At 44.7% G+C, this 21,641-nt stretch overlaps 1 protein-coding gene across 6 annotated transcripts in view; it reads left to right on the plus strand.

The window, feature by feature from the left end:
- The window catches only part of PITPNC1 (phosphatidylinositol transfer protein cytoplasmic 1), a 257,331-nt gene that overhangs the window by 162,589 nt on the left and 73,101 nt on the right, over positions 1–21,641 (plus strand). For all 6 annotated transcript variants that reach the window (XM_047081564.1, XM_047081562.1, XM_047081563.1 and 3 more), the window contains exon 5: positions 4,684–4,755. In XM_047081564.1, coding sequence (XP_046937520.1) covers positions 4,684–4,755 — 72 coding nt within the window. The remainder of the gene's footprint in view (positions 1–4,683; positions 4,756–21,641) is intronic.

The following is a 21,641-nucleotide window of genomic DNA, read 5'->3' on the forward strand; positions in this document are numbered from 1 at the left end:
TGCCCGAATGACGGGGTGACTGTGACTTACGCCATTCCTCGTGACAGCAGGGAGTGAGGAGGGGGTCTTCTTGATGGAACAGTGTTGCAGACTTATCTTCTGGCTGGTGAGGCGGACACCCGGCAGCTAATGGTGATGATGGACAAGGAGATAAGTGCTATGACACAGGTACAAACAGAACGCTACCCGCACACATGGGGTCAACATTCTGACATGGGATTTGAGATGGGCTGTGTAGGAGACTTCAGGCTGAGGGAACTGTAGGCAGGAAAAAACAAAAACAAAAACAAAAAAAACAAAACATGGCAGCCAGAAGTGTTCCAGGGGGTGGCGAGCACTCTTCTGTGGTGGACTATGGGAGGAATACAGGACAGAGATATAAAGAAAATTAGGATCGGATATAGAAGACTCTAGGTCTTGCCTTTAAGGGGGGAAGCTGAGCCAGCAGGATTTGGGGGTTCACTGGCCATGATGGGTGAGAGTAGTAGATTGAATGGTGTCCCCTCAAAATTCGTGTCCACTGGAACCTCAGAACGTGACCTTTTTGGAAATAGGTTCTTGGCAGATAAGGACCTCAAGGTGCAAGATGAAATCACACTAGATTTAAGATGGCCTGAATCTAGTAACTGGTGTCTTATAAGAAAAGGAGAGGACACCCAGAGAGAAGAAGGTGATGTGAAGACACCGGTAGAGACTGGAGGGAGGCAACCACAAACCAGGGAGCCCCTGGGGCCACCAGAAGCTGGAAGAGGCAGGGAAGGGTTCTCCCTGGAGCCTTCCGAGGGAGGGCAGCATTGCCAACACCTTGATTTCAGACTTCTGGGCTCCAGAACTGAGCAGGTAAACTGCTGCGTTATACTACCCTGCCTGTACCAATTTGCTACGGCAGCCCCAGGAATCTCATACAGTGCAGGGAACATTCTAATTCAGTATGGACCTTTCAGTTTGGACCCTTGCTGGGGATGGCCGGCGGGGAGCTGCATACGTGAGAAAAGCAGGTGGGGTTAGACGTCAGCTTGGGAGGCAGCCAGATAACATGGTCTAGGAAAAGTGAGGGGCAGATGAGATTCCCCAGGGGAGAGGGTTTGGTGCAAGAAAATAGGGCAGAGGACAAAATCCTAGGGGACACCTCCATTGAAGGGGTGGGGGAGGGAACAGAAGGCAGAGAAGGAACCGCTTTCCAGAAAGGTGGAATTCTGGACTCGTACCGAACAGGATAGAGAGTTCCTCAGGGTGTGGACGACAGGGAAGCGATGTTTGTTTGAAAATTCTTTGACTCTCGGTTGTTTCCATACCCTGTTGCTCTGGTTGAGAAGAGGTGAGAGGCGAAAAAACAGCAGAGCATGGGCTACTTTTTAATAGAGTTTGATGGGGAGACAAAGGGAAATGGAATTAATTGTGGATGAAGGAAGGAACATCACCAAGGGTACTTTGACACTAGTTTTTAAGGAAGATGACACCTTTCATGATATTTTTAGGCTGCAGGAAGGAAGCAGGGAGAAGATGCAAGTAATCGACGGAACAAGTTTCCAGGGAAGAGACTTAAAATTTTTTGCTGTGCACCTGCTATGTGCCAGGCACTGTGCTGGGGGTTACTGGAATGATGTCAGTGATCTTCTCAACACTCCTACAGAGTGGAGAAGGGTGGTCTCCCTTCTGTTGCGAGGAAACTGAGGCCGGGAATGCCAAAATACTTTGCTCAAATCCATACATCTCAGATTTGAGCCTGGGTCTGCTGCCCTCACTGCCTCAGTCCTTCTCGTTACGTTATTTTCCACTGGAATACAGAAAGCAACATCTTTGTCTGATTCACAAGGAATAAGAAGCAGCATATAGAAATAAGCAGATTAGCAGTGGAGGAGAGGGAAGTTGTTGGTGTTTCTATCACATGGCCTCGTTAAACTATGAATCAAAATTACTAGTTGCGAGGGAGGAAGAGGGAAGCCCACAGACTTCTCTAGACCTGGGTGGTCTAGAGAAGGGAAGGGATTTATGACAACCTCAGTAGTGAGACACAACAGGAAGCCGGCCAGGGAGAAAGAAGAACCTTGCTTAATCACCGAGGCTCTACCAGGATTAGTGGGCTCGGTCTTTAGGGAAGTTAACCTGTGTAGGGCAAGCAGAACTCGATCTCGAGATAGACTTCTAGCCGGAAAGTTTTTAGTGATCTTTCTGGAAATGCCCCAGGCCAGAGGTCCTCCACATTCAGAGGCTGAGACACCAGCCTCTGGGGCTCTGAGAACCAGCCATCGGATAGCCCCTGGAGATTATCAGTCCCGAACCGGTGCTATAGGGGAAGACCTTGACCAGCCCAGAGTTGACCTGTCCGATCCGGGTTTTCCCCGCTGCCTCGCCAGAGCCAGGTGTGCTCCCTGCCTCTGGCAAGATTGCCATTCTGATATGAAAATAACCTAAGCCCTTGACTCAAAAATAACAGCATCTGCTAATTTGCATAAGAGGTTTGCATTTCATATTTGGGTTGAATACCCGGATTCATTTGTTTGACCTTAGTTAAGTGGTTTAGAGTTTCAGCCGATAAAAACTCCTCGTGGGGTTCCACTCTGATGCACCCGGACCCAGCTCCCCACCCAAGACGGCTCTGTTCTCTCGCCATCTGGCCCTGTGCACGCATTAAGTTGATTCTCAGATGAATTATGGGTTAAAAAGGACCGATCAGTTTGCCGGAAGGCTTGACATTTTTAAAAGGGTCTTGGCAGGTGCATCTCTCCAGGTTCACATGTCAAGAGCTCTGCCATGGGGTCTGAGCCGCTCCGATTCCTCCAGGGCCTCGATTCATGAGGAGCAGCCCCTCCTTGGAACCCCCAGGGACAGAGGGTGTGAGGGCAGCAACTGTGGAGTGAGAGATTTGAGAGGAGACAGCAAAGAAGGTGTTAATGAATAATCTCAGAGCCTCATTCTCCATAAAGGCAATTACTGGGATTGATTGTTTCTGTGTTTCCTTAGTCACGGTTCAGTTTGCTTGTTTCACTTGGATCGAGACAGATGAACGCCGAATGCACACAGTCACGTGATGTCAGAATTATCAATGGCACGTCCAAGGCCTCTGCCTTCCTGTACACATGCCACCGGGGTTCTCAGCTAGGCTGAAAGGGGAACACATGCCACCGGGGTTCTCAGCTAGGCTGAAAGGGGATCCTGGACTTGGGGGGATGAAGCACGTGGGGTGAGGGATTGGGGACTAATGGGTTTTAGATAATGCACTGTTTTCTCCCCATGCACGGGGTAATGAGGTGGTTTTCCAGTGCAAGCCCACATCTGCATCCCCTGGATGGCTTGTGAAACACAGATTCCCCGGGCACCTTCCCTGGAGTTTCTGATTCAGTGGGTACGGGGTTGGGCCCAAGAATCGGCATTTCTGACAGGTACTGCTACAGGTGTGGAGACCCCACTTTGAGAACCAGCTTGGGGGCAGGGGTGATGAAAAGCAAGGACACTGGGACCAGGCCACTAGCCTTGCTATCTTGATGCTACTGTTGACGAGCTGTGTGATCACGGGCCGTTTACTTAACCTCTCTTTGCCTCCATTCCGTCGTCTCTAAAGCAGGGCTGATAACAGTAGTATCTAGTTCATGGCATAGTTAGGAGGAATAAATGAACGAGCACTTGGACATACCTAGACTGGTGCCTGATATAGAGAATATGTGCTCTGTGCACGTGGGGTAAATAAATGAAAGCCAGACTCAGGATTGTGAGCCTGTCGGCAGACGTCTCATTTCTCCGACACCTGCAGCTTCCAGTGGAGTTGCCGGGTCATTTTACCTATTAGGCCTTCAGTCCCATCTCTGGTGGCCGAGGAAGTCACTGGCCAGCTCAGTGGCAGCAGGAGGGAGGTTACATCAACATCCATCAAAAGCCTCTTCTCAAGCCACCTTAACCCTTGAAGTCCACTTAATGCACACAATGTGGTTCAGTGAGACGGGGATGGTAGGGCAGAGTGTTTGGGGGTTTTTCCCCCTCGTGCTGGCAAAAAGGGGGGCTGCCTTTTACATCAAGCTTACCGCAGCCAATTGCTGTCATTTGCTGAATGCCTCCTCTGCGCCTGGCACTTACACGACTTACACACGTGATGACTTAACCCTCAAAAAGTCACTCCTGGGTAATAGTTATTATCCCCATATTAATACTGCCGCGGCTCAGAAAAATTAAATGACTTGTCCAAACTCACATAGCTATCCAGTCATAAATTCGAAACGAAAAGCCAGGTGTGTCTGACTTCGGTAATCTGTTATCTTAAAGCTCTCCCATACTAACTACCTCCCTTACTTTATGGGAATACTTACGTGAAGGTGAAGGCTGGGTCCCCAGCAGTGACAGCTTCTCGCCGCAGAGGTCAGCACCCCGGGACCGGACCTGCCTCTGTTTCAGGGGTTCGCTTTTCTAAAGCCTGTGGTAGGACTGACAGAACGTATTCTTTCTGGAAATGGACAACATGCCTTCCATTGCTTGGTCATTCTCTCCGGCCTGGCTTCTGGATGCGATTGTGTTCATGTTGCCAAGGGCGGCTTTTCTGTCCGAATTTGGATGTTGACCTAGTATCTTAACATTGCTGATTGAGAATGGTGCTCCCGACGTGATGGTCAGGAGAGCATCTGGCGGCCGTACTGAGGGTGTAAAGAGAGGAAGAATGGTATGCTAATGAAACTTTCCTTTTTTTTCCCGTAGTGTTCCTTTCTGCCAAAATTCTCCATTCATATAGAAACCAAGTATGAAGACAACAAAGGAAGCAACGACCGCGTGAGTAGAGCCCCCATGGTTTTGGGGGTTTTTTTGATAATTTATTGTCAAGTTAGCTAACATACTGTGTATACAGTGTGCTCTTGGTTTTGGGGGTAGATTCCCATGATTCTTTGCTTACATACAACACCCAGGGCTCATCCCAACAGGTGCCCATCACCCATTTTCCCTCAATGCCCATCACCCATTTTCCCTGCCCCCCCACCCCCTACCCCCATTAACCCTCAGTTTGTTCTCTGTTTAAACGTCTCTTGTGGTTTGCCCCCTCTCTGTTTGTAACTTATTTTTCCTTCCCTTCCCCTACGTCTTAAGTTTCTCAAATTCCACATGAGCGAAAACATGGTATCTGTCTTCCTCTGACTGACTTGTTTCACTTAGCGTAATACCCTCCAGTTCCATCCACATTGTTGCAAATGGCAGGATTTCATTCTTTTTGATTGCCGAGTAATACTCCATTGTATATATATATACACCACATCTTCTTTATCCATCAGTGGAAATTTGGAGAACCCCCATTTTGTACTGTGCCCTCATCCGCTGGGCTCTCAGAGTCGCGGCACTTTTCACAGCCCCTTGGGTGGCCAGGCCCAGCACCCAGCAGGAGGATCTGTACCTAGGACCCCAGACAAGTTCTGGCATTTGCTTTCTGGGGCCATTTCCCTGGGATTTCTCCCTGGAATTACTTTGCAGTCCCGCCTTTCTTCCCATCTTTATGTACTTTCCATGGGCCTCTGTGCGGAAATCTCTGTGGCCTGGAGTGGTTGTCACTGGCATTTGAGGGGGACGGTGGGGACCTCGAACTCCAGGATTCGGTTTCTGGTCATTGGATTGAGCATACGTCTTCTCAGTGACTGTTCACATTTACCTAGAAAAATGAATGCAAGCAAATATATGTGCGCATGCTGTATATTTTTTCGGGACTATGCTTATATTCACATATATACACACATATCCCACATTAAAATCAGTTTGCCCCTCCTGCAAAATACTTACCTTGTGGGACATTCTGACTCTTACTAGATCTCAGCCATGAAGTTGATTAGTATTGCTGAGAATCCATCTTCTGACCTAGCATTTACGCCAGCCTCTTTCTGTTGGGGCAATATAATTTTGAATTGCCTTCTCTTGGGGAGTGGATGTTTTGACCTGTCGAGAGCCTCACCCTGAGATTGGGCTATGGGTTCCATCAGGATCCACTCAGGGAAGAGCCTGGATCGAGAAGCTACACGTCTTCTTCTACGTCATTTACGTGTTTTGCATTTGTGGAGAATGATGAAGACTGAGACCGGGTCATAACGGTCAAGAGAGAGTTTCCTGACTAGGTGATCCCTGTGGTGCCTTGACACCACCAAGGGAATGCAAAACAGGATGCAGGAAGTTGTGGAGGTAACGAAGTGCCACGAGGCAAGATCTAAGGACTCCTAAGCATCAGCAACTTGAAATCTTTTATTCATGTGAAAACAGTCACTGAAAAGAACTAAGAAACCCTTTAGAAAGAACAGCGTTGGCCAGGCCTACTCTATGGCTCTTTACATTGATATCTTCTAGAAATATCTTCTAGAAAGTTCCTGCCTGTGGCAGTAACAAATTCTTCTAGAAGGTGTAGGTGTATTTGTGGGGAACACAGCTTGCCCTTTCAAGGTGGAATCTGCCCGGACAGAGCGTGAGTGGTTCCCAAGGGGCGTCACTCAAGAACTACCTTTCACACCAGCTTGGGGTGGGAGGAAACTCATTTATTCACTCAGTCTTCAGCAAGGGCGTATCAAGCACCTTCTGTTTACATGTCACTGTATGAATTGTATGCATGGTATTAAAAAAAATGCAGGCTCGATTCTCAAACGTCAGGTACTCCTAGTTTAGCTGGGGGAAAAACCAACAGAGTGAATAATTTAAAATATAAGCACAATAATGGGCTTCCCTTCCTTCGGTGTAGAGAGCCACCACTGCTAAGCCCTGAGAGTGGAAAGAGCTGACAGGGCAGCATTCCGTAATGAGCCCTGTACAGTTGTCCCCCCCCATCGCTGGAGAGGAAAAATCCATTCCAAGACCCCCAGGGGATGCCTGAAACCACAGATAATACCGAACTGTGTATATACGTGTTTTTTCTTACATATATGTACCCATTATAAAGTTTAATTTATAAATTAGGCACAAATAAGAAATCAACAGCCGCAGTCATAAAATAGAACAATATAACAATATTCTTTAGCTTTTACTAAAGCTAATAATAACTTTTATTATATGAATATGATCTCTCTCTCTCTCTCTCAAAATATCTGATTGTTCTCAGCCTTTTTGTGATGATGTGAGGTGATAAAATGCGTACGTGATGAGATGAAGCGAGTTGAATGATGTAGGCAGTGATGTAACCATTAGGCCGCTATTGACCTTTTGGTGACAGGTCCGATGGAGGTTCATCTGCTTCCAGACCACAGGTGACCGTGGGTAACCGAAACCGCGGAACGCGACATGCAGACAAGGGGATATTACTATATTTGCAGGGACTGACTTGGCTTGTACCAGGTCACTTCAGCTTCCTGAACTAAGTTAAGAAACCTGGAGTTTATCAGGGGTCAGCAAACTACCTTTTTTGTCAATAAAGTTTCATTGGAACACAACCACACGCTCACTCATTTGTGTATCATCTAAGCTGCTTTCATGCTACAACGGCAGAGTTTTATAATTGCAACAGAGCTCATGTGGCCCATAAAACCTAAACTATTTACTACTTGAAAAATGTTTGCTCACCCCTGGTTGGAGGGACTCACAGAACAGCACCCAGCAGATCTCAGAATCTGACCACTTGATAGATCTCACCATCTGTCCCAGCCAAATGCCCTCTCCAGAATTCCTGGAACTTTCCAGAGGAGAGAGGAATGCCACTGGCTGGGGTACCCTCCCCCCATAAGTTCAGGATCTCCAATGGTTAGCGTCCCTTGGTGGTTGGTAACCTCAAGGGAAAAGTTTGGGACCATATCCCTGTCAGCAGCCTGAAATAAAAGGTGCTGTGGTGGCCAACTACATTAAAACCTCAATGTCTAAAATAATGTTACATCGTACTTAAACTTGAACCCTTGGTAAAATAATGACTTTTCTCTCTCTCTCTCTTTTTTTTTTTTTAATGTTTATTTATTTTTGAGAGAGAGAGAGAGAGACAGAGAGACAGAGTGTGAGGAGGGGAAGGGCAGAGAGAGAGGGAGACCCAGAATCCAAAGTAGGCTCCAGACTCTGAGCTGTCAGCACAGAGCCTGACTTGGGGCTCAAGCTCACAAACCGCAGGATCACGACCTGAGCCGAAGTCGGATGCTTAACCAACTGAGCCACTCAGGCGCCCCAGTAATGACTTTTCTGATTGGAAAATTAATACATGGTTATTAAAACCTGGAAAATGCAAAAGGGTACCCCCCCAAAAAAGGAAAAGAAAAGCCAGTAATTTTTCTGTAATTTAGAGATTACTGCTGATAGCACTTCATGTTCATGTTGCAGACCATTAATAAATTTATTTTTTGACCAATTCCCCCAATATTGAATCACTCAGTAGACTGTTTTTAACATGTCATGATGTACCCTTCCCTATATGATTTAAAAAAAAATTTTTTTTAATGTTTACTTATTTTTGAGAGAGAGAGAGAGCAAGTGAGCATGAGCGGGGTAGGCGCAGAGAGAGAGGAAGACACAGAATCCGAAGCAGGCTCCAGGCTCTGACCTGTCAGCACAGAGCTCAATGCGGGGCTCGAACCCGTGAACCGTGAGATTGTGACCTGGGCCGAAGTCAGACGCTGAACTGACTGAGCCACCCAGACGCCCCTTCCCTGTATCTTTTTTTTTTTTAATTTTTTTTTCAACGTTTTATTTATTTTTGGGACAGAGAGAGACAGAGCATGAACGGGGGAGGGGCAGAGAGAGAGGGAGACACAGAATCAGAAACAGGCTCCAGGCTCTGAGCTGTCAGCCCAGAGCCTGACGCGGGGCTCGAACTCACGGACCGCGAGATCGTGACCTGGCTGAAGTCGGACGCTCAACCAACTGCGCCACCCAGGCGCCCCCCCTGTATCATTTTTAATGGCTGCACTGTATTCCACACTTAAGTGTACTTGAAATGGGCTCGACCTTTTTGATGTTTCCATGTGGCTGAGGACCATCAGGAAACGGGTGATGCAGAGCAGACGTGCCTGCGCTGCGTTAAGCAGCACAATCTGAAAATAGGGTGGGGGAGAAATGTTTTCAAATATCTTTCAGTCTTTACAAACAAATTCTCCTGCTTTCTCTTTCCCTCTATGGCTCTGTCCTCATGAGCAGATTGTACCTGCGCCATTCGGAGAGGCGTGAGGGCATGCGCAGGCTCACCATGATCCCCATGGGTTGATAGGACCAGCGTGATCTTCTGGTTTATTCTCTCTGCTGAATTCAAACAGTCAAAAAGAATGTCCATGGTTGTCATTTTATTATCTCGTATCCCTTTGTGGTAGGTGCTGAGTTCTTTTCACTACTCTGGTAGGACTTTGAAATCCCAGGTTAGCCACCCTAAAGTCAGGACCCGGGGTTGGTATCAGCATCCTCTGTCCTTGCCCTCGGAGACCTGGGCCGGTCCACAAGAGAAGCGCTAAGCCCCCGGGCACTCGCATGCAGTCCTTGTCAGCACAGTTTGCTGCCTCCAGGAGAAATGCCAGCTGTTGTCCCCTGGATTGCCGCCTCCTCCCCAGCTTGCTGACTGCCCGTGGGGTCCTGGGCTTCATCTCTCTGTCATGGCGCCCAACTTGTCTAAGCTCCCACCCCAGCCTCTGCCTGGCTCCACTCCATAGATCCCCAGGTCTTGCTTTAGACCAGACAGGCCAACCCTGGCCTGATTAGACTTCTTTGCCCGTTCGCCTTCCTCCGATTTCCATATTCAACAGCAGCTGTTGGTCGCCAGCTGCTTCAAGGTTGGTCCCAGGGAGGCGGCAAAGGAAGACTTCATTGGTTTTCATTCACACTTGTTAATGCTTCAAAATCAGAACGTGACAAATACATATTTATGTAATAATACTTAAACTGTTAAAGGATAGCTTTGTCCAGGGGTTCAAAGCTAGAGCCTTCAGCAGATGGTGTGCGCTGACATGTCCTTTTTCTGTCCGGGGAGCCGAACAGAGTTGTTGGTGGGAGGCATAGCTAGTTGCTAGAGAAAGTAGCAGAGTCGTGGGCTCTTTCTCTGGTCTCACTGCTTTGCCAAATCATTTAATAAACTCAGTGTATTTCTTTGCATCTTCTGAGCGTATAGTCTTATCGTTCCATCCTTCATATTGCTATCTGTACCCTGTTTCCTCCCCTACCTGCCAAAAACTTAATGAAATTGATGACAGACGATAAGAAGCAATAATTAAATTGAAAGACGCCAGTGATAATCATATTGATGAGTGATTGAATAGAGTACATGTAGCTATCCCATTATCAATTACTGTGCAAGTAATTTTTTTTACGTGTCCCGCTATCTAGTAAAAAAAAAAAAAGTAGTGGGATGACTAGCTATAAATATCTTCTCCTTCTTGTTAAAATAAAACGCGTATATTGATGATTGTGAAAACCCCGTAAGTTGTGATTACATTCACCGGGGCACAGTGGGAAAGTTGTCTTAAATTGAGGCCCATTTATTTTATGCGCATAATGATGAGACTTATTTAGGTTTTAATTAGCGCTGGGGAGGCCAGCACCACGCCAGGGTAGGGATCTGTTGTTTGTCCGAGGCCATAAATCTAGGTCTGGGAGAGTCCCTGTGTAGCTGCCGCCGGGCGACGGTGGCTCAGTGGGGTTAATGGGGAGCCAGCCGCCGTGCCTTTACTTCCTCTTCCAGACAAAGTCAGCACCATTTAAAGCAGTGGCTCTCAACCTTAGCCGCACACTGGAGTCACCTGAGAAGTTTGAACAACAGCTCATGGCTGAGTTCCATCCCTCTGGGTTTCTGATTTTATTGGTCCTGGGTGCAGACTGGGTTAAGGCAGGTAAGACACATGAAGCATAGAACATGAGCCCTCTAGGAATGCCAAAGTCTCCCATCAGGAGTGTCTGCAGTTTTAGAGACTCTATCCATCCTCCAATTAAACCTTATATGTTCTCTTGGGGGTAAGATATGCAACCCCTCCCCCCCACCCCATTTGAAGTCTAGACCAATGGTCGTCAGTGGTGGCCACGCATTAAAGTCACTTGGGAAGTTTTAGCACTCACTGATGCCACTGTCCCATCCCTCCACGAGTCTGATTTCATTTGTCTGGAATGGGGTCTGGGCATTGGGATTTGTAAAGCTCCCCCAGGTGAATCCAAGGTGTGTCCAAGCTGAGAAGTATAGATTTTAAAGGAAATATTAAGCGCTATTTAAAACCAACTGTGAACGCTTAGGAAATCGGGTTCTCCCAATTTCTTCGCTTCTTCATACCGCAGGAAACAGAACAGTTTACAAAAAGCGTGTTTATGTAACCACCAGCACCACCCACACACACAGTAAAAGGGCCTTAGGGCACCGTATTTATTCTTGTGTAGCCATTATTCCTCAGCAAAAAGACTCCTCTGATCAGGTGGAAAGAATGTCCAGCTTAGTTCCTGGAAGAATGAGTCTGTGTCCTTCACAGAGCTCTCCTTGGAGGTTGCCTAAAAGTGGCATGTGAATCTATTTAGTTTCTGGTTCAGCTGTGTTATAATCAGAGAACACAAAGTCATCCCTTGTGAAACAAACAGATCAGTATTGAAGTCCCAGCTTCGTGACCTTAAGCAATGGAGTGTTGGTTTCTTTATCGAGAAAGGAGAGTAAATAATGCTTGCATCACGAGGATTCATACAGGTTCATTTACCTGGAAACACTTCATAAACTGTAGAGTGCTGTGAAAATATTAGTTTTTTTCTGTTACGGTCATACCTTGGCATTAACTCCCGTTAATGATTTCCTAGCAAGACCCTGCTTTTGTCTGAATTGTCAATAAGCTACTTCTTAGTCAACAAGCGTCGAGTACTAATGTGCTGGGCGTTATAACCAGCAGTGAGGAGACAGCAATAAGACAGACAAGGCCTCCACCATTCCTGGAGTAGGGCAAAACAGATGAACAAGCAGGTAAACAAAGGATTCCAGCTGTAGTAAATGCAAAGAAGGCAATAAATATGGTGGAGAGGTGGGGGGAGGTGCTCGGCTCGAAGCCAGGTGGTCAGGAAATGCCTCTCGGAAGAGGTGACAGGTCCAGGTGCCACGTGAGCATGGAAGGAGCCAACCGTCTGAAGGGTCGTCCGGGAAAGGAGACTGTTGTAGGCGGAATTGTGTCCTCCCAGGACCTCTATGTTGAAGTACCTCAGCATGTGACTGTGTTTGGCGATAAGGCTTTGAAGAGGTTGATGAAGTTAAACGAGGCCATTAGGGTGGGCCCTTATCCAACCTGACTGTTGTCCTTACAGAAGAGGAAACTGGGACACACAAAACCAGAGGTGTGTCAGTCCAGAGGAAAGACCATATAAAGACACAGCAAAAATATGGCGACCTGTAGGCTGAGGGGAGAGGTCTCAGAGGAAATTAAACCTGCCAACGCCTTGATTGTGGACTTGTAGCTTCGGATTGCATTGTTTAAGCCACTCATCTGTGATATTTTGTTAAGGCAGCCCTAGTAAACTACCACAGGGACTAACACAGCCCCTGACACAGCCTGATATGTTCTAGGAACTGTCAGAAAACCAGTGGCCAGAGCAGTAGCTGTTCAGAAATGAAATTTGTAAATTGTTTTTTATTCTCTTAAGTTTTTATTTATTTTTGAGGAAGTGTGAGTAGGGGAGGGGCAGAAAGAGGGGCAGAAAGAATCCCAAGCAGGCTCCACACTGGCAGCGAGGAGTCCGATGCAGGGCTCGAACTCATGAACCATGAGATCATGACCCGAGCCGAAGTTGGATGCTTAACTGACTGAGCCACCCAGGCGCCCCCCCCCCCAAATTTTTTTTAAGTATCGAGGAGCACCTGGCTGGCTCATCAGAAGAGCATGTGACATTTGATCTCGGGGTCATGAGTTCAAGCCCTGCATTGGGATTACTTACATAAATAAACCTAACGACAAAAAAAAAGTATTGGAAGCTAGATGACGTAAGACCTGTGAGCCCATGGCAAAGAGTTTGGATTTTAGCACAGTGGGAAGCTATGCAAGTATTTTAAACAAAGGCAAGACACGATATTTATGGGCTTATAAAATAAACTTTTTGGTTTGGAATAATCTTAAATTTACAGTAAAGTTGCAAAGATAGGACAGAGTTTGCATATACCCTTTACCCAGCTTCCCCTAACGTTAACAGCTTACGTAAACCCGCTACGTTTCTCATAACCGTGGGCTTTATTCAGATTTCACCAGTTTTCCCACTAATGCCCTTTTTCGGTTCCAGAATCCACTTCAGGAGACCACGTTGCTGTACGTCATTTACGTTGTTAAATGTTTGCTCTGGCTGTTCTATGGAGACTATGTGGTAGGGAGAGCAAGAGTGGGAGCAGGAGGGAGGACAGTTGGCAAGCGGTCGTAATCATTCAGACCAAAGATAATGGTGGCTTGGGCTGGAGATGTGACAATGGGTAAAGAGAGGAAGGATAGATATATTTTGGAAACAGACCAACTTGCTTTTGCACTTGATGCATTAGAGGAGGGGGGCGTAAGTATGACCTCAGGATATCCAGCTTTGTCTCCTGACCCTGATTGCCATCGGGGGGAACAGTGCAGGGGTTTCACCCGAGATACAGTCAGTTTGAGGTGCCATTGAGACTTACAACTGGAACCAGCAGGTAAGGAGTTGGATATAGGAATCTGGAGTTGGGAGAGGTGTGTAGGTCATGACCCAGAGACAGAAATAAGTAAAGTTATCTAGGGAGAGAAGTGACAGCAAAATGAAAGTTCCAGTGCTCCAGGATGGAGAACACCCCGGTCCTGAGAAGGACCTTGGCTTTCAAGTCCAGCTTCTGATTATTATTATCTCTTCTTGGTTAACTCATTTTTGGGGGGTGCGTGGGTGGCTCAGTCGGTGAAGCGTCCCACTCCTGATTTCAGCTCAGGTCACGATCTCACAGTTCGTGAGCTCAAGCCCCACATTGGGTTCCGTGTTTACAGTATGGAGCCTGCTTGGGATTCTCTCTCTCTCTCTCTCTCTCTCTCTCTCTCTCTCTCTCTCTCTCTCCACCCCCCCCCCCCCCGTCCCTCTCCTTTTCTCTCTCTCTGTCTCTCAAAATAAATAAATAAAAGGAAAAAAAAAAGATTCCTTTTCGAGGCAGCTGGCTGGCTTGGTTGATGGATCGTGCGACTCTTGATTTCAGAGTTGGGAGTTCGATCCCCACATCGGGTGCCCAGATTACTTAAAAATAAACTCTTAAAAAAAAAAAAAAGACTGATTTTCAATCACTAAATTGTGCTTGGTTTTAGGGAATTAGATTATCTCATTTAGTTAACTGAGAAATCTAGTTTCTTCTCCTGGGTGGGTGCCTTCTTTGGAGAACTGAGTAAACATTTCAATGCTTTGACTGCTTATCTTGCATTGCTGTGGAGAGTTGGCCAGAAAAGTTCTCCTCTTGGCCACAAATAGCTTCCACTGATAGTTACCAACTGACAAAGAGGGAATTTTATCATAAGGATAACTCTGTTTATCGAGGATTCTTTTTTTGAAGTTTATTTGTTTGAGAGAGAGAGAGAGAGAGACAGAGAGAGAGAGAGAGAACAAGCAGAGGAGGGGCAGAGAGAGGGAGAGGGAAAGAATCCCAAGCAGGCTCTGCACTGTCAACATGGAGCCCAACGGGGGGGGGGGGGGGGTGTTGAACTCACAAACCAAGAGGGAGGTCATGACCTGAGCCAAAATCAAGAATCAGACACTTAACTGACTGAGCTACCCAGGCGCTCCTTGAACATTTATTATTGCAGTAGTCATTATGAAGTTTGTTTCATTATTAGTATTACTTTTGTATTTTTTTAAGTTTATTTTATTTATTTTATTTATTCTGAGAGGGAGAGAGAGAATCCCAAGCGGGTTCCGCACTGTCAGCGCCGAGCTCGATGTGGGGCTCGAACTCACGAACCGTGAGATCATGACTTGAACTGGATGCTTAACCAACTGAGCCACCCAGGTGCCCCATTACTTTCATATTTTTAACATAAAGAGGATGACATGGATGGATGTACAGTAAAATAATTTGCTTGCAGATTTCAAAATTTACTAAAATCAATTTACAAGGCAGGGGGCCAGTGAGAACTATAGAATCCATATTTACAGGTCTCTGAAGCTGATCTTCTTTTCCTTAAATGACTTCTCATTGAGTCTTATAGAAAGTAAAAAGCATTTGCTTTATTTTTAGATGTGATCTCTGATGTCTTCAACTTTTATGGTTCTCTTTTTAACCTTATTATAACCAGCCACCTACGAAATCTGTAATTTTCTCTAATATAACAGTACATGCTAAAAAGAAGTTTGCACAAAATACCCCCATTTGCGGTTTGAAAGGATTATTATCCACTGTGGTCCATGACGTGGAAAGTCACTGTCCTTGCTCACTCCATGTCTAACAGTATCATTGTGAGGACAGTGGAAAACAGGTCAGGTTTGATTCCTTAAGATGGTAACTTTGCTGTTTGTGGTATAATTTGTGATCTGAGAGCTGGATGTAAAAGACATGTGAACAAAAGTAGCATCTATCCAACTAGCTTTCTGATTCTCAAAGTTGTACTCAGAATGCATGTTACCTCTGCATTCAGAGCTAGAACATACTGCTCATGATCATTAGCAGTAGTCGATAGCTTAGAGCAATATTTGCTTTCTGTCGAGGCTTGGTTCGCGGACGCTGTGGTAAATGCAAAAAGGCCTGGTGGTTAGTTCTAAGGGTTAGGAAGACCGTTAACCAGACTGGTCAAAAGCAGCGTAATCAAAGGGACAAGGCTGAATCATGGTTGGGAAACCAGAAATCAGGGCTAGAAAAGCAACACCAACTACAAGGTCTAGGTGACCGTTTTAAGCTATTACAGTAATAATTGGTTCAAGCAAGAGTCATCAATGGATGCTAAAACCACGGAAGGAAACAGTATTGGGGAACAGGAATTCATGCTGTCTCAAAGCATTATAAGATTCTGTATTAATTATAAACAGTAGAGAAATATATTGGATACCATCAAGTAAGCAAATTTTACATCACCAGTAATAGGACGCACTGACATAATGTGCCTCCCATTGTGACACACTGAGAACACGACATCACCTGTGGATTCTTGCCAGAAATGCTTAACCTGGATCAATCAGGAGGAAACAGTCAGACAAACCCAAATTGAAAGACATTCTACAAAACGACTAGCCAAAACTTTTTAAAAGAACATGTCGTTAACTTGGGGAACTGCCCTCAATTAATGACTAAAGTAATCCAGCTACTAAATTTAAGGCCCAATCTTTGATTGGATTCTGAATTAACAGGGGGTGGGCCAGCGCAGAGGACAAGGAAAAATATTCTTGGGACATTTGGGGAAATTTGAATATGGACCATATATTAGGTAAATAGTATGGTATAGTATTGAGGCAATCTTAAATTTCTTGCCTGTGGTCTGTGCTTTGTGGATATATGGAATGTCTTGTTCTTTGTTCTTGGGAGATACGTGCCGGCATATTCAGGAATGAAGTGTCATGCGATGTATCTTACTGGCACATGGTACAGCCAAAAATAAAATTTTATTTATATAGGTTTTATTTTCTTTAAAAAAAGCCTTTTAAAAATTGAGGAACTGTTCACATGTTGCAATGAGATGTCAAAAAACTTACTCAAGGTTGCACAATGAGTCTTTTGTTTTTCTTTTTTTTTTTTACCCAGGTGGTATGGGTTTTATCAATCATATACCATGTGATTTTATTTCTATGCTTTGACTCATCACCGTAGTATGTATATATATATACACATACACACACACACACATATATATATATATATATATATACATATATATATATATATGTATATATAAAATTGTCAAGTTGGCTAACATACAGTGTATACAGTGTGCTCTTGGTTTTAGGGGTAGATTCCCATAATTCATCATTTATATACAACACCCAGTGCGCATCCCAACAAATGCCCTCCTCGATGCCCAGCACCCATTTTCCCCTCTCCCCCGCCCCCCTGTTTTTCTTTTTTTTGTACCACAAAACAAGTTTTCAGTCCTCTTTCTTTCCAATGATATCCTGATTTCATTAATGAAATAGGGGGAAATATGAGCCTAATCAGAACTATTGTTATTAGCATCAACATTGATTCTATTCATTCAAAAGATATTTATGAATTGGAGATTTTTTTGAACTGCAGAAACCCTAGGTTCACTGTGAGAAATTTCACTCTCTGGGATGTGTCCTGAAATTTTGAAAGGGCAGATAAGATGATTTAGACTAGCCTTCTAAGTGTACCCTTCTGCTAAGGGTTAGAGCCCAGGCTATGTGCCTCTCTGGATGTTTGTATACTACCCTATTTGTGCCTCCTTCCCTTTATCTTGTCATGCTAAATAGTAATTGCTCATTTAATCACTCATAAACTCATTTAAAGCTGAATAAGGTCAGATAGCATGAGTAATATCAACACATCTTTAAAGTACCTGGGAGCAATCTAACTTTCATAGACAAAAAAGGACATAACAAAGACGTGAATAAATGATAAATGCTCCATGTTCCTGGATGGCTAAACTAAAGACAATAAAGAAGTAAGTCATTTTCTAAATTAACTTCCAAATTAATTGTAATGCCATTCAAAATCCCAACAGGATTGTCATAAATTGATTGTAAAATTGAAATGAGGAATAAAAGTCTAAAAATAACCAGAACAAATTTTGAACAAAGAACAAGAAGAGGAGATTTATCCCACCAGATAACAAAAACATATTAAAAGAGCATGGTATTGGCACAAAGACAGGAGTAGATCTAAGGTGATGAGGGAAGTTTGATACATAGTAGATAAAGCAACTCGAATTATTAGGGAGATTAATTGGGTCATTTTCTCAGAAAATGAAGTTGAGTCAATTGACTATTCATATGGAAAAATAAAATTAGATCCCTACCTCACTCCGTATGAAAAACTAATCTCCCAAAGAAGTTTACAAACCTAAGTATGGATAGCCATTAAAATCACTTAAGCATATTCTGTTTATGGATACGTTTACATACCAAATGAAATATAAAATTTTTCAGGTTCATCACAAGTTTACAATAACTGTCAGCCTGAAGTAGAAGGGGAAGAGATTTCAACTTTAAACGTGGACATTTCTTTGAAAAGAAAGGAAAAGGAGGGGCAGATTCAGAATCAAATGTGACAAAATGGTTACACGTGTTCGTTTTGAGTGGTGGGTAGTAGCTGTTTGTCATGGGATCCTTGGTATTCTTCTGGAGGTTTGTATCTTGAGTTTTGAAGAAAAAATACTCTTCCAACTCATCGGTTCCACGAAACTCAAACCGCTCCTGTTTTCTGAGATCCATTCTCAGTTCCCGTTGATTTGCAGTTGTTTTCCCAAATGCTTGGCTTTTCTTCCCCCTACATACGAAACCTAATTACTGTGGGAAAACAGTGCACTTCACTTACAAATAAAGCACAGCTTTCCTGTTTATTTACCTAGAGCTTTGTGTTTATGTTTATTGAGCCCAATTGTTGGTACCTCAGTGAATGGATTGCTTACAACAGATGGTGGCCAACAACCTTTGGGTCTCGGAGCATTCTGGATGAGGACACTTTAGGAGTCTGCCCAAAGCTAGCAGCTGGCCAGGCCCATTTAGAAGGATGATGTACTGGATTCAGAGAACTCGCCAGCCTTGGACCGAACAGGGTCCAAAGCGGGGCTCAGGCACTCCGTGATAATGGGGCTTCATTGTCCTGAACCTTCCCACTTCAGGGAGTCATTGGGAGGATTTGGTGAGAAGATGCATGTCAAATACTCCATAAACAGTGATTCTTTTAGCCTCTTTAACTTCAGTTACGCTTCATGAAAACCACTTCAGAGTTAGACTCTCAGAGATCGGCCAGCAGAGAAGTTGGTGGAGTTCTTCAGTGGAAAAGTGCTGAGTTCTCGCGTTTTCAATGTCTGTAGTCTCTTCTCATTGTCCACCTTCCAGAATGGGACATCCCCAGACATAAGCTGAGAAGTCACCCGTCCCTGGGACCTTTGTGTTCACTTTGCCAAGGTCGAGGAGGGATTGAACACAGGCTGGAGCCTGGGACCCTCTGTCCAGTAGCTTCTTTAAAGGAAGCTGGGAATTCTGGTTTCGGAGCCAGTCCTTCCTTGGCTCTCATTCACCTGTAGAGGATCTTGATTGGCACATCTTGGCTCCAAGACGTGACAGACACCTGTCCTGTCGCTCCAAAATAGTAACCAACAGGAGAGCTGCAGAATGGTGGAGGGATTCAGGCTGCACGTGCTGGAATCACACCAGTTGGGTTAAGACCAGTTGGCTTAGCTGGCGAAGGCATGTTACTTCACCTCTCAGTGCTCCCACAAATAGGTTTCATAACAGTTCCTGCTCATCGGTACTTGTGAAGCTTGAATGCACTAAACGTGAAGAGCTTTCAGAATAGTGCTGGTTACACATAGTAGGATCTCGACATGTCAGCTGTAACTGGCATTTCTCTATCTCGTCAAGTCTAAGGTGGCCACTGATTTTTCCATGTCAGCAACGCTAAAAATGAAACGCATGTTGGGGTTGATGGCATTCTGCAGTTATAACTGGCACCATTTTTCTTTTTTTTTCTTTTTTGGTGTTATAACTGGTAATGTCTTAGATTCAACGAATTCAGCATGAGACCTCCTCCTGGACAGGACGTCCAGATGTCTGAATAGTGAATGTAAGCCCTGAATGGTGTTTGCAGGTAAAGTGCGAACATTGTGCTGGATTCTGCGGAAGAGAAGTCATTGATTAGTAAGCTGTTCAGGCCTGGCAGGTGGCGTGTTAACTTTTTCCAGGGCACTGACTGCCTTCCTAGTAAAGAGAATGACTTGATAGAGCTCTGAAAAAGGAACAGGTGGATCGTCTCCACTCACGGGTTCAGAGCCATCGTTTTTGTCAAATGAATTTCTCTCTAAAATCCCTGGATATCATCGCGCCGATAAATACCCACAAGGACAAAGTCGCTGCTAGTATTTTAGTCTTTAAAAAAAAAAAATGGGGCAACGGGATGATAGGGGCTGACCTTATGGAAAAGAAGTTTCCGTAATGATTTCCAGCAGACATGATTTAAAAGCGTTTTTTTTCCCTTTGACGCACTGAAAGCGTTGCTTTCATGTGCTCCCTTACTTGTACATGGACTGTGTGGGTTTTTTGGGGGGTTTTTCTTGTTTGGTTGGGTTTTTTTTTTGTTGTTGTTTTTTAAGGTCACTTACTTATTTTGAGACAGAGAGAGAAAGCACACGTGTTAGCCAGGGAGGGGCAGAGGTGGGGGGGGCAGAATCCCAAGCAGGTTCCGCACTGTCAGTGCCAAGCCCGATGGGGGCTCGAACCCACAAACCATGAGATCGTGACCTGAGCCGAAACCAAGTCGGATGCCCAACTGACTGAGCCCCCCAGGCGCCCCCACAGACTATGTATTTTAAGCAAGCACATGTCAGCCATTGTGCACCAAATTCTACACCTGATCTTCTGAGACTAATGGCGATCCTTTCTGACTAATATTAAATATGAGTCTTTCTGACTCATATTTACATCATATTTCCACACTAATACCCACTGAAGGACTGTTTCTAGCCCATCAGACTTTACAGCCATTTTGGCACATAAATTTGTTAAATAGAAACTTCATGAAGCTGCGTCTGAAGATCTTCCATCTTGTTCCCAGGTCTTTAAAGAGACTGTCGTAAATACCTTCGGAATATGTAGACCGTTATGAGGAATCATTTTAATTTCCTTTAGCTATTCCCATTAGATTGGTAATAAGTAGATCTTGAAAAGCATGAACGAAATGCCATCATGGAGTAGATACTCAGGGGGTGAAACCAAATAACTGACCATTCGGTGCTGAAATGTTTTATTGTCCCTCATACCTAGGTTCAGAGGAAATCAGAAATCTGTCACGAGTTTGAGTTTGTTATGAACTCAACTTCACCTTGGTTGGCATGTGAAAACTACAGTGAAACGTCGAAACATGAAACACGCTAAGGAAGGTCCTCAGGAATGCAGGACACTGGCAAGATTGATTTTTCTAGTAACTTAATTTTGATTTATATATGAAGCCTTGTTTTCAACACCCAGCTAAATCTGCCTAGAACCATCTGGGTCGCTTGAAATAGATGATGTTAAACCAGATACACCAGTTGCGCACATGATATGCCTTTGTTGAAGGTTTTCGTAACGGAGATAGAAAACAATTTTGGTTAAAAAAAAAAAGGTTGTCTTGTGATACCCAGGAGTGGCTTAATACTCTGTTTGGGTTAAGTGTTCATGTAACTGCATATTGCCTCCTATTTCTGAGATTTGCTCTTATTATTTGAACAATCGTACTATTAGAGAAGAATATTCTCTCATACAGTTAAGGATAACAAAATTAATTAGTGACTGGGTACAGATTTTTGGAAGTTGTGGTTTTTTGCCAGGTTTGTTCTCTAGCTGCCTGGAAGATCGTGTCTTCTGGTGCCCACTTTGTAAGTTTGCACCGTGGGGTGTTGAGGAACAGAATGTTACAATGGGTTAGAATTATCATTAAGTACTTGTGCAAACAGGAAGGTCCAATGTAGAGGGCTTTTTAAAGTCTGTGGGTTTTATCTCGTACCAAGCCAGTGCCCTCCTCAGATAACAGGTGTTTAGTTAGTTACACTGGACAAAGTCAAGAAGTGGTTCTGTTGGGCAAAACCTTCGGGGACATGAACGGGTTTTTCCTGCTGCAGAGTTGGGGTCAGGTGGCCGAAGAGTCCTACTTTGTC

The sequence above is a fragment of the Lynx rufus genome, unplaced genomic scaffold (genome assembly GCF_022079265.1).
Source record: "Lynx rufus isolate CCGP_SWC_20201006 ecotype Redwood Valley unplaced genomic scaffold, mLynRuf1.p SCAF_18, whole genome shotgun sequence".
In the NCBI taxonomy this organism is placed as follows: Eukaryota; Metazoa; Chordata; class Mammalia; order Carnivora; family Felidae; genus Lynx; species Lynx rufus.